At 48.8% G+C, this 11,736-nt stretch overlaps 1 protein-coding gene across 1 annotated transcript in view; it reads right to left on the minus strand.

Annotated features, from left to right (window-relative positions):
- LOC126984038 (barH-like 2 homeobox protein) overlaps positions 1-11,453 on the minus strand; it is a 103,345-nt gene extending 91,892 nt beyond the window's left edge. The window contains exon 1 of the mRNA XM_050837398.1: positions 8,645-11,453. Coding sequence (XP_050693355.1) covers positions 8,645-9,323 — 679 coding nt within the window. The 5' untranslated portion in view covers positions 9,324-11,453. The remainder of the gene's footprint in view (positions 1-8,644) is intronic.
- Between the last annotated feature and the right edge of the window lie 283 nt (positions 11,454-11,736).

Genomic DNA, 11,736 nt, shown 5'->3' on the forward strand with positions numbered 1-11,736 from the left:
TTCCCTACACTTAGCACTCTTCTTCCACATGCCTCATATACCACGCTTTTTTTCCTGCCATTTTTTCTCTTATCAGTCCATCAGTCCATCAGTCCATCAGTCCATCAGTCCATCAGCCTCTTCATGCACCACAGCCTCTTTGCCCACAACTAAGAATTTCCCCTCTGTTATGTGTTTTTCGTTTCCCCTCACTCAATACTCTTCACGGTCTTTTTTCTACTAGTTTCTTTTTTCTGATTAAATCCCTTAACGTATATTCAATGATCGTCAGCACACCCCCACACACCTACACCCCCGCCCTCCCCTCCACACAAACAGAAACACAATCACACAAAACTAGAGACTAACTTATCTCTCGTCCACACTAAGTCACGAATAAAATATGGTAGTATATATAGAAAACTCGCTGCCTGCTCTTTATTTTCCACGTTCGCGATGACTCCAACCCAATTTGACGTGTAGCACAAGGAACAATGGGACGTTAGCAAGGGAGAGCAGCGCGCCGTTCTGCAGTCTTTGATCCGCCAGACTAAAAACAAAAGGTGTGCTAATATTTGAGCGGAAACAGTGTCAGGAAAATACTCGGCGGTCTTGGCCTGAGAAAGTGTGCAAAGAAACCATCCATTCTGGGAAACTCAAGAACTTCTCCTCCCCTTTCCTCCTTCCTTTCGCTTACTCGTCCTCTTTTTCTTAGTTTTCTCCTCTCTTCGTTTACTTCTCACCTGTCTCCCCCTCTTTCCTCCCCTTTCCTCTTTCCCTTCTCTTCCTCTTCCTCTTTTCCTTAGTTTCTCTCCTCTCTTCTTTTAGTTATCTCCTGTCTCCCCCTCTTTCTTACCCTTTCCTCCCCTTTCCTTCTCTTCTTCTCTTCCTCTTCCTCTTTTCCTTAGTTTTCTCCTCTCTTTTATTAGTTCTCACCTGTCTCCTCCTCTTTCTCACCCTCTCCCTCTCTTCCATCTTCTTCGACTGCACCTGCTTTCTCTCTCCCTCCCTCTTTCCTCTTTCCCCCTCCCTATTTCTCTCACCTGCCTTTTCCCTCCCCTCTTTACTCACTCTTTCTTCCCTTCTTCTCTGTCTCTCTTTCCTCTCCTCTCTTTTCCATCTCTTTCCTTTTTTTTCTCTTCCTCCCTTTCTTCTCTTATTTTTTTTTAATCTCTAATGTTTCTTCCCTCCCCTCCTCTCTTTCTCTCTATCCTCAACTTTAATATCTCTTGCTTTTCACTTTTATTTTCTTTCCCTCTTTATTTCTCTTATTTTTCTGCCCTTCTTCTTTGTCTGGGGTTAAGGAATATGTAACAGTGAAAACGAGAGAGAGAGAGAGAGAGAGAGAGAGAGAGAGAGAGAGAGAGAGAGAGAGAGAGAGAGAGAGAGAGAGAGAGAGAGAGAGAGAGAGAGAGAACAGGGAAACAGGTTAGCAGGCAAACATAAACTCTGTGAGGCAGGTTCCAGACGAGACGAAAAAATGCAAAAAATATAAAAACGAGAACTAGGAGGATGGAAATCAGACCCAAGCAAAGGAGGAGGAAAGAGGAGGAGGAGGAGGAGGAGGAGGAGGAGGAAAGCAGACAGACAAACAAAATATCAAGCAGAGAAAACCAAGAAAGAAGATCGGGAGGAAGGAAGAGAGAGAGAGAGAGAGAGAGAGAGAGAGAGAGAGAGAGAGAGAGAGAGAGAGAGAGAGAGAGAGAGAGAGAGAGAGAGAGAGAGAGCAATAGGAAGAGAAAGTAAGCAGAAAGGAAGAGAGGAAAGGTTGGAGGTAAAGAGGAAACAAAGAAGACGAGGAAGGAAGGAATGAAGGAAGGTAGACAAGAAAAAAAAGAAAATAAAGAGGAGACCAGCAAGGTAGATAGGAAAGTGGGGAGGTAAGGAGGAGAGAAGCGGGATAGAGAGAGGAATAAAAGTGGATAAGCAGAGGAAAGAGGAATAGAAGGGAGTAAGTAGAGCAGTAGGAAGCAGCAAGGACAGCAGTTAGGCAAGAAATTGTGTAGATTCAAGAGGCAGAGAGGAGAAGCAGGAAAACAAATAAAAGAGAAAAGTGAACGCTCAAGGAAGCAGGTAGACAGGTAAGCAGGCAGACAGGTAGATATCAAGGCAAGGTAGATAAGAAATTAGGTAGGTAGGTAGAGAAGAAGGAGAAGCAAGCAAGGTGAGCAGGTAGACAGCCAAACAGGTATCCAGGTAAGGTAGGGAAGTAATTAGACAGGTAAGCAGATAGAAAGGAGAAGCAGGGACGCAAACAAAGAAGGAGAGCAAGCAGGCACACAGGTAGGCAGGCAGGTATCCAGGTAAGGTAAGGTAAGCTCTCAGGTGGAGGGTCGCCGAGGGGTTGGCAGCGGTGGTCACGGTTTTCCCACGCACTTCCGAGTCCTGTGTGTTTAAGTGGCCGAGCGCTGCCGCGGGTCAGGGGTCGCCGCAGCCCGGGTAATGAAGGCCGGGCGGGTGAAAGGAGGTAATTGTGCTGAATTATCACGTGGTCTGTGTGGACGGTGAGCTTCACGAGGCCGCGGGGAGGAAAGGGAGGGAAGGAGGGGAGGGAAGGAAGGAGAGAGAGGGGAGTGAGGTAAGGCAAGTAAGTAAGGAAGGAGTAAAGGATCGAGGTGAGGGAGAGAGGGAATAAGGAAAAGAGGAAGTGTTAAAGAAAGGGTCCACCTGCTGCCGTGGTAAGGTAAGTAACGAAGGAGTGAATAAAGGATTGAGGTGAGGGAGAGAGGGAATAAGGAAAGAGGGAAGGATTAGGGGAAGGAAAGGAAAGAGGAAGGGAAGTGAGTAAAGTTCTGTAAGGAATAAGGGAATGAGGGAAGGATAAAGATAACGTAGGGAAGAAGGGGAGGATTGAGGTAAGGGAAGGAAAGAAAGAGGGAAGGAGGGGTGAGGATGGAGCAAGGGAAGGATTAAGGTAAGGGAGAGCAAGGAGGAAAGGGAATGAAAGGGTGAGGGAAGGGAAAGAAAAAGAGAGGGATTGAAGGAATGAGGGAGAGATTAAGGTAAGGGTGAGGAGGGAGGAGAGGGAGGAAGGAGGGAAGGATTGAGATAAGGGAGGGAAGGACTAAGGAAGGTAAGGAGGAGGCAAGAGACCAAGCAAGGGAGGGCAGGTGAGTGAGGGGAGGGAGGGAGGGAGCGGCTGGTAAACAGGTAAGTAGAGGCGTACTGCACATGTCTTGGCTACCTGTTATTTTTGTCAGTCAAGTGGCGCCGCGGGATGGGTGTTATTCTGCATTATTGTTATTATTCTTGTTTATCTCCAGTGTTTTTGCGGCTGGCTTTCCTTATAACTCGGAGCCTCGCTAATCTTTATTTTCTCCCGCTGTTTTATGGTCACTCGTGCTTGGTGTTTTAGTCTGCGGGCGCTGGAAGAGGTCGTGGAGTGCTATGTTGTGTTGGCTGTTCGTAGATACAAAAAGATACGAACTTATACTCGTTATTTTTGGTAGCATTATAGTTTTGGGGGCTTTTACTTCTCTTGACTTCTTTGTACATGTTCGCCGTGCTTGTTGGTTACTCTATGCGCTGGGAGAGGTCGTGGAGTGCTGTGTTTTGTTGGCTGTTCGTAGATACAAAAAGATACGAACTTATACTCGTTATTTTTGGTAACATTATAGTTTTTTGGGGCTTTTATTTCTCTTGACTTCTTTGTACATGTTCGCCGTGCTTGTTGGTTACACTATGCGCTGGAAGAGTCGTGGAGTGCTGTGTTGTGTTGGCTGTTCGTAGATACAAAAAGATACGAACTTATACTCGTTATTTTTGGTAACATTATAGTTTTTTGGGGCTTTTACTTCTCTTGACTTCTTTATACATGTTCCCCGTGGATGTTGGTTAATCTATGCGCTGGAAGAGTCGTGGAGTGCTGTGCTGTGTTGGCTGTTCGTGGATATAAATAGATATGAACTTGTACTCGTTATTTTTGGTAGTATTATAGTTTTATTGTCCTTTTACTTTTCTTGGCTTCTTTATACATGTTCCCCGTGGATGTTGGTTAATCTATGCGCTGGAAGAGGTCGTGGAGTGCTGGCTTGTGTTGGCTGTTCGTGGTTATATAAAGTAAATAAACTCCAACTCATTGTTTTTTGGTAGTATTACAGTTTCTTGGTTCTTTTGCTTCTCTTGATTTCTTTATACAAGTTCCCCGTGCGTGGTGATTCATTCTGTCTGCACTGGAAGAGGTCAATGGATGGTGTGTTGCGTAAGTTGTTTGAACTTATGTAAAGAAATAAACTCGTGCTTATTATTTTTTGTTAGGGTTATAGTTCTTTTGCTCTTCTTACTTTGCTTGAGTTCTTAATAAATGTTGTTCGTGGATATATAAAGAAATGAACTCCTGTTGTTTTTGGTAATGTTAAATCTTTTTGCTCTTCTTGCTTTGCTTGAGTTCTTTATAAATGTTCCCAGTGCGTGTTGGTTACTCCTTATGCGCTGGAAGGGGTCGTGGTGTGCTGAGTTGTGTTGGCTGTTCGTGGATATATAAAGAAATGAACTCCTGTTGTTTTTGGTAATGTTAAATCTTTTTGCTCTTCTTACTTTGCTTGAGTTCTTTATAAATGTTCCCAGTGCGTGTTGGTTACTCCTTATGCGCTGGAAGGGGTCGTGGTGTGCTGAGTTGTGTTGGCTGTTCGTGGATATATAAAGAAATGAACTCGTACTCCTGTTGTTTTTGGTAATCTTAAATCTTTTTGCTCTTCTTACTTTGCTTGAGTTCTTTATACATGTTCTCAGTGCGTGTTGGTTACTCCTTATGCGCTGGAAGAAGTCGTGGAGTGCTTGGTTGTGTTGGCTGTTCGTGGATATATAAAGAAATGTACTCCTGTTGTTTTTGGTAATGTTAAATCTTTTTGCTCTTCTTGCTTTGCTTGAGTTCTTTATGCATCTTAAGATAAAGTCTCTCTCCCTTCCTTCTTCAAATCAGTCAATGTTTTTCTGTCTCTGTTTCGTGCTGTAAAGAATGGCCATGATCTGCTGGATGATTTTGCCATCGTTAGGTATATCAAACCATAAATTCGAACGGTTGTTACATTGGGCGAGATTACTCTGTTTTTCCTCCTTTTATTTCGCTGTATTGCTCCACGCACCATTAAGGAAGGTCACGATATGCTACGTGTTGCCATTGCCGTGCATGCAAAGTTGTAAATTGTGAGCTTTCAGGAAAAAAAATGTTGGAAGGTGATAAAACAAAGTTGTAACATGAGCAAGGGAAGTGGAGGAAAGGAGAATTACAAGAAAAGTAAAAGTAAGTGGAGGAAAGAAGTGCAAAGGGAGAAAAAAATAAGTTGTGGAAGAGAGAAGTGCGTGGGGAATTGAAAGAAGTGGAGGGAAGGAAAAGTGCTGGAGGAGTAGGAGGAAGTGGAGAGAAGTGAAGAGAGAAGTAGAAGAAAGGAAAACTGTAGGGGGAGTAGAAAGAAGTGGAGGAAGAGGAGTAAGAATAGAAGGGGAGGAAAGGAGACGAACAGGGTGAGTGGGGAGAAGAAAAGTGGAGGTAGGGAGACAACACCACCATAAGAAGAGAAGATGGGGGTTAGGGGACACAACACCACCATATTAAGAAGAGAAGGTGGGGTTCAGAGGACACAACACCACCATATTAAGAAGAGAAGGTGAGGATAGAGTACACAACACCACCATATTAAGAAGAGAAGGTGGGGTTCAGAGGACACAACACCACCATATTAAGAAGAGAAGGTGGGGTTCAGAGGACACAACACCACCATATTAAGAAGAGAAGGTGGGGTTCAGAGGACACAACACCACCATATTAAGAAGAGAAGGTGGGGTTCAGAGGACACAACACCACCATATTAAGAAGAGAAGGTGGGGTTCAGAGGACACAACACCACCATATTAAGAAGAGAAGGTTGGGTTTAGAGGATACAACACCACCGAAATTGACCTCTCTTTCGGCCACCTCTTTGGATTCTTTTTAGGAGCTGCAAGTAGCGGGCTTTTTTTTTATTATTGTTTCCTGTTTTTGTGCCCTTGAGCTGTCTCCTTTGTTCTAAAAAAAAAATATTAAGAAGAGAAGGTGGGGGTTACAGGAGACAACATTACCAGTAGGAGGAGGAGAAGGTTGGTTTTAGAGGAGATAACAGGAACTAATGAGAGGGCGATAGCGTCAATAATTCGCTCACACGCCGCGCCAGACCAAGCAGACCAAGCAGACCAAACAATTCCCATGCAAATACTGGAGGAATTTATGACCATTTTGAAAGTTCAGGGGACTTTTTCTTCCCTCGATGCTTTTCTTATCTAGTTCCTCTTTACCTTTCCTCCATCTCTCCACTTTTCTTCTCCATACCTCCACTCACCTGTCCCCCTTTCTCTCCACTCCTTCCCTTCCCTTCCCTTCACCCCTTCATCCCCCAACTCCCAATCTCTTTCACTCCTCTTCACCCCATCCCATCCCATCCCTCCTTCACTTTTCCTCCCTCCCACCCTTTCTCTCCACTCCTTCTCTCCCTCCCTTCCATACCTCTCCCTACAGTCCTTCATACTTCTCCCCTTCCTCCACTCATTCTCTCCCCTCCTCCTTACCCTTACCCTCCTCACCTCCTCCCAGCACCCCTTCACCCCCTTTTCCCCTGCAACCCTTCAGCCTCTCCCCCCCCCCCTCCTCCTCTCTCCTGCCCCTCCCCCCTCCCCTCCTGCCACCTCTTTATATGGTCAAAATAGAGATGGATGGGGAGTAAGCGGCAGTATTTAGTTTTTTTTTTCTCCTGATCTATGCAAAGTGATTGTCTTATTTGGGAGAATACATAACAAGGAGGGAGGGAGGGAGGGAGAGGGAAGAAATAAAGATAGGGAGAGGGTAAGGACGAAGAAGGTGAGTGAGAGAGAGGAATGAAGGGATTACGGAAGAGAGAGGATAGGAGAAAGGAAGGTAAAGAGGGAGGAAGGAAAAGGGTAATGAGAAAGGGAGAGACGGTAAAGAAAGGAAAGTAGAAGGAAAAAGTAAAGTAGGAAGGAAAGAGAAAGGAAGGAAAGGAAAGGAAAGTAAAGTAAAGGAAGAAGGCAAGGAAAGGGAAGGACTAAAGAGAGATGGAAAAAGAGGAAGTGAATAACAGATAATGGACAGAACAAGAGGAAAGAGAGATACAAAAAAAAGGTAATAGGAAAAAGTAAAGTAAAGGAAGATGGTAAGGAAATAGAAGGACTAAAAAGAGATGGAAAAAGAGGAAGTAAAAAACAGATAATGGATAGAACAAGAGGACAGAGAGATACAAAAAGAAAGGGAGAAGACAGGAAGGGAGGTAAAGAAGGCTGTTGCTGCTGCCGGTCCAATGCCACCTGTCCGGAATGTATCCTATTAGCAGTTAATATTACCGCACACCCCGGCCCCTTAAAAGACGAGGCTGCTCCCGGCGTCCAGATTAGGGCAGGTAAGGTTACGGGCGGAGCGGCTCAGGTGGGCTTACGTAAGGGCGGCGTGTGGTTGGTGGGCTCGGCTTCCCCTTGAGTGATGCTGAGTTACCTTACAATGCTTCTCTCCGCCCCTCCCCCCCCGCCTCCCCCCCCTGTGTTTACCTGGCTTGTTTTGGCCTCTTGTTATGTCTTATAGGTAGCGAAGTGTATTGACTGGCTTTGGTGATGCTGAGTTACCTTACAATGCCTATATCAACACCCCCCCCCCCCACACACACACACACACACCCCGCCAATCTTTCTCTTTTTCTATCTCTTTTATATATGGTTATTCTTTAGTGTTTTTTCTCGTCCTCCTCCTTTTCTTCTTTACTGCCTTACCCACCTTCTTCTTTTCTCTTTTTATTTCTTTCATATTTAATTATTCTTTTGTGTTTCTCTTTCTTCTCCTTTTCTTCTCTCTTTCTATTTTTTTCTTCACATTTGGTCATTTTTTAGTATTCCTTTTCATCTTTCTCCTTTTCTTCCTTAAAGCCTTACCTCCCTTCCTCTCTTTCATTCCATTTCTTTCGTATTTGGTTATGCTTTAGTGTTCTCCTCCTCCTCCTCCCCTCCCCCGTGTGTTTACCTGGCTTGTTTTCATCGCTTGTTATGCATTACAGGTATCTAAGTGTGTTGCGTTGGCTTGTGTGTGGTGACTGACTCGTGCTTGTAGTTCGTCTTTAGTATTGGTTGTTTTGTTTTTTTCATATTATAGGGAGAAGCCGCTATGGGTGATTTTAACAGGCCAGTAGAAAGTGATCTGTTACCTGTGTGTGTGTGTGTGTGTGTGTGTGTGTGTGTGTGTGAGAGAGAGAGAGAGAGAGAGAGAGAGAGAGAGAGAGAGAGTGTGTGTGTGTGTGTGTGTGTGTGTGTGTGTGTGTGTGTTTTATTCACCATGGTCTGATCACATGCTGGACTCGCGATCTCCAGCCTGTGTTTGTGTGTGTGTGTGTGTGTGTGTGTGTGTGTGTGTGTGTGTGTGTGTGTGTGTGTGTGTGTGTGTGTGTTTCCTGGCGTACACGTGCTTTATACACCCCTGCCAATCATTAACTACACCCCAACAACTCCTCCCCCTCCTCCACTCGTCCACTCCCCTCCACCTCTCCCCTCCCCTCCATACCTCCTTTCACTACCCTTTATCCCTGCGACCTTTCAGCCTCTCCCCCTTCCTCCCTCTCCCCCCTCCCCTCTCGTGGCTTACCTATTTACACCTCTGACACCAACAAGCAATTAAGACAGGTGACTCGTGGCTTACCTATCTTGTCCCCATTGAGCAGCGCCTCCCGCATCCTCAGCGCCCCTCGGCTGTCCTCGTCCTCCTCCTCGTCGTCGTCCTCGCACTCCTCGTCCTCCTCGATGTCAATGTCGTGCTCCACCTCCTCGATTTTCCTCTTGGCGGGGGCGTGGAGGGCGTGCGACAGGGCGTGGTGCGGCGTGATGGTCACCTCCGGCAGGGGCGAGGCGCTGGTTCTCCTCCTGGCCGGGCTCAGGTCCTCCGGCCGCGCCTCGCCCCGCGTACTCTTGGGCCTGAGGAGGTTTGTGATGGAGAAGGGACTCCGGACGGCGAGGGGGGCGGGGAGGCTTGTGTTAGGAAAGGCGGCAGGGTTGCTGGGGCTGCCCACTCCCCGCGCCGCCAGCAGGGTCGCCTCCAGGTGGTTCTTGTTCACATTGCTGTTGTTGTTATTGTTGTTTTGTTTCTTGACACTGAGGTCCGTGGGTTCAGTGTCCGTGATGTCCTTTGGCCGCCTCTCGCCGCCGTCCGTGCCCCACTCAGGTGCTGGAGCATCGTCATCATCGCCACCTCCCGACACCGACTGTTTCTTGGCGTCTGGTGCCGCGTCTCCGTCTTCCTTCGGCGACGCCTGCCTCACCTGCGCCAGGAGGGTGTTCCCGTCTGTCACGTCCGCCTTGGAGGAAGCCATGGCCACTGTCATGTTGGCCGGCCGATCGCGGGTTAGGCAAACAGTCGCGCCACCGCCTCGCTTTGTTTCGCGTCGCTGGTGAAATGAGAGATCATCGGAATGCTCTGTTTCCTGGATTTCACCGTCGCGTCCCACAATCAGGCGACACACCGTCAATTAGGTCGAGAAACTGCAGCTCAGCACCTCGAGGCGACGCACCGCTACACGCACGGACGTCCCTTGTCAAGTCCCCGGGGACGCGAAGGGCCAAATGACGCCCTCATAACACAGCTGGAAACCCGTGAAGGATATGTGATGAGTGACTCAGGCAGGCCGGTCGCGTTCCTTCCCCAGGCTACCTCACCGCCACCAGGCCACCTTCCCTCCTCCTCCGTCCTCAGTCCTTCCCCTCCTCCCCTTCCCCCTCGGTCACCCCCCCAGACCGCGGCCAATGTTAACACCGCCCCTTCATATCGCCAGGAGTCGTCTGCCACGCCCCTTTTTCTCACCTTTCCTGTTGGGGAGCCTGCAGGAGGGTTGTCAGTTAGTGATTTGTCTCGATATTTCAGGCAGGTCGGGTTTCCTTATCACTCAGCGGGGAAATGTTGTTGCTTCTCCTGTTCTCCCTCGCCGCTTGTCTTCTGCCGCGTGCCGGGCTGTCTCCGAGCTGCCCCCGCTTGATGTTCCTTGATGGGTTGCTTTTGTTGAGTGGGAGGGAGAAACAAAGAGAGGGACAAGAGAGAGAGGGTTCAAGAGGGTTTTAATGGTCGCCCCGCCACGTGATAGTCCCTTATTAGTGTCACAGAGGGAGCCACACGTGAAGGCGATCTGTTACGTGCCGGGGAGTCTTGGATGTCTTGTCCCAGCACGTGATAGTCGCCCCTCCACACACACCTCGACCACCCACGTCACCCTCACCTGCCACACAGCCTCCACGTAACGCTGGCGGCACCTCCTCCTCACCTCCTCTCCTCCTCTGTCTCGCACCTTAACGATTAGGAAAATATTCAACCTTGCGAGTTTCTTTTCTCCGTTTCTTACTCGCGTCTCAAGGTCTGTCCGGTACTCTGCGTTGCGTAACACGGCGAGATTGTAACACACGGACACTTGCACCGCGACACCTATCTGGACGCGGCGCACCGTTCACTCAGGCACAGTCAGCAGGTGCTTTTTTTTTTCCCTCGGGTCGACACTCACTCCTCCGCGCCACTGATTCCACGTCCACACACGACGATTACAGGACGAGGCAGACACCACGCACTTCCACGCACTTCCTTTCACCTCACCGCCGTGTTCCCATTCTTAGCAGCAGCAGGGCGCTTGGGTGTGTGCAGCGGCTCGGCCCACGTGTGTTGCCGCGCGTTGAGGCTCCCCAACTGCGGCGGCGGCGGCGATAGCGGCGGTGAGTGGCTCCAGTAGCGGCGGGTGTCTCCTCGCGACTGCCATTACTGAGCGGCACAGCACCCGACGCGCCGCCAGCACCCTCCCCGCGCCGCCACACGTCTCCCCTCCGCCGCACACTTCCTTCCTTCCTTAGACGACCCTGCCTCTCACATCAACAATATGCAAAGGCCAAAACGGAGATCAGTCGGGGTCTAAGAAGTGTTTTTGTAGGTTCATGGTACAGAAGAAGGGTCAAACTACCACCAGGGTCATTAAACTACTCCTGGAAAGCCCACAACTCCTATGTAAGCCTTGTCAAATATGTATGCTTCGGCGAGGAAGTGTTTAAACATACGACCCTAAGGCCCCGCCGCGCCCCGGGACCAACACGCCCGCGGGAGCACCTGGGGCCTCTCCGGGCGGCCACGTAGACACGCCTCGCTGAACTCGGCCCCCCTGAAGCCCATGTATTGAGGAATCTCCGCTCTCCTTCCCATGTTAATCAAGGGTCTAATGGCTGCTCGATTTGCAACCTTGCACCTTATTACGTCCCTCCGCCCTTACCTGCATCCCTTGTGCCATTAAGTCGTAACTACCACCTGATGGAGCGTGGTCCTGCGAGCCTCTGCAGTGACCGCGACGCGAATATATCATAGCGTTTAGTAATTGCTTGCCATGTAAATTGTGGCAGGAGTCCCTACACAAACCCTTCTCCTATCTACTAGTCCCATCACCAACCCTTCCCCTATCCACCAGTACCATCACCAACCCTTCCCCTATCCACCAGTACCATTACCAACCCTTCCCCTATCCACCAGTCCCATCACCAACCCTTCCCCTATTCACCAGTCTCATCACCTACCCTTCCCCTATCCACCAGTCCCATCACCAACCCTTCCCCTATCCACCAGTCCCATCACCAACCCTTCCCCTATCCACCAGTCCAATCACCAACCCTTCCCCTATCCACCAGTCTCATCACCTACCCTTCCCCTATCCACTAGTCCCATCACCAACCCTTCCCCTATCCACCAGTCCAATCACCAACTCTTCCTCTATCCAC

The sequence above is a fragment of the Eriocheir sinensis genome, chromosome 55, assembly GCF_024679095.1.
Source record: "Eriocheir sinensis breed Jianghai 21 chromosome 55, ASM2467909v1, whole genome shotgun sequence".
NCBI classification, from domain to species: domain Eukaryota; kingdom Metazoa; phylum Arthropoda; class Malacostraca; order Decapoda; family Varunidae; genus Eriocheir; species Eriocheir sinensis.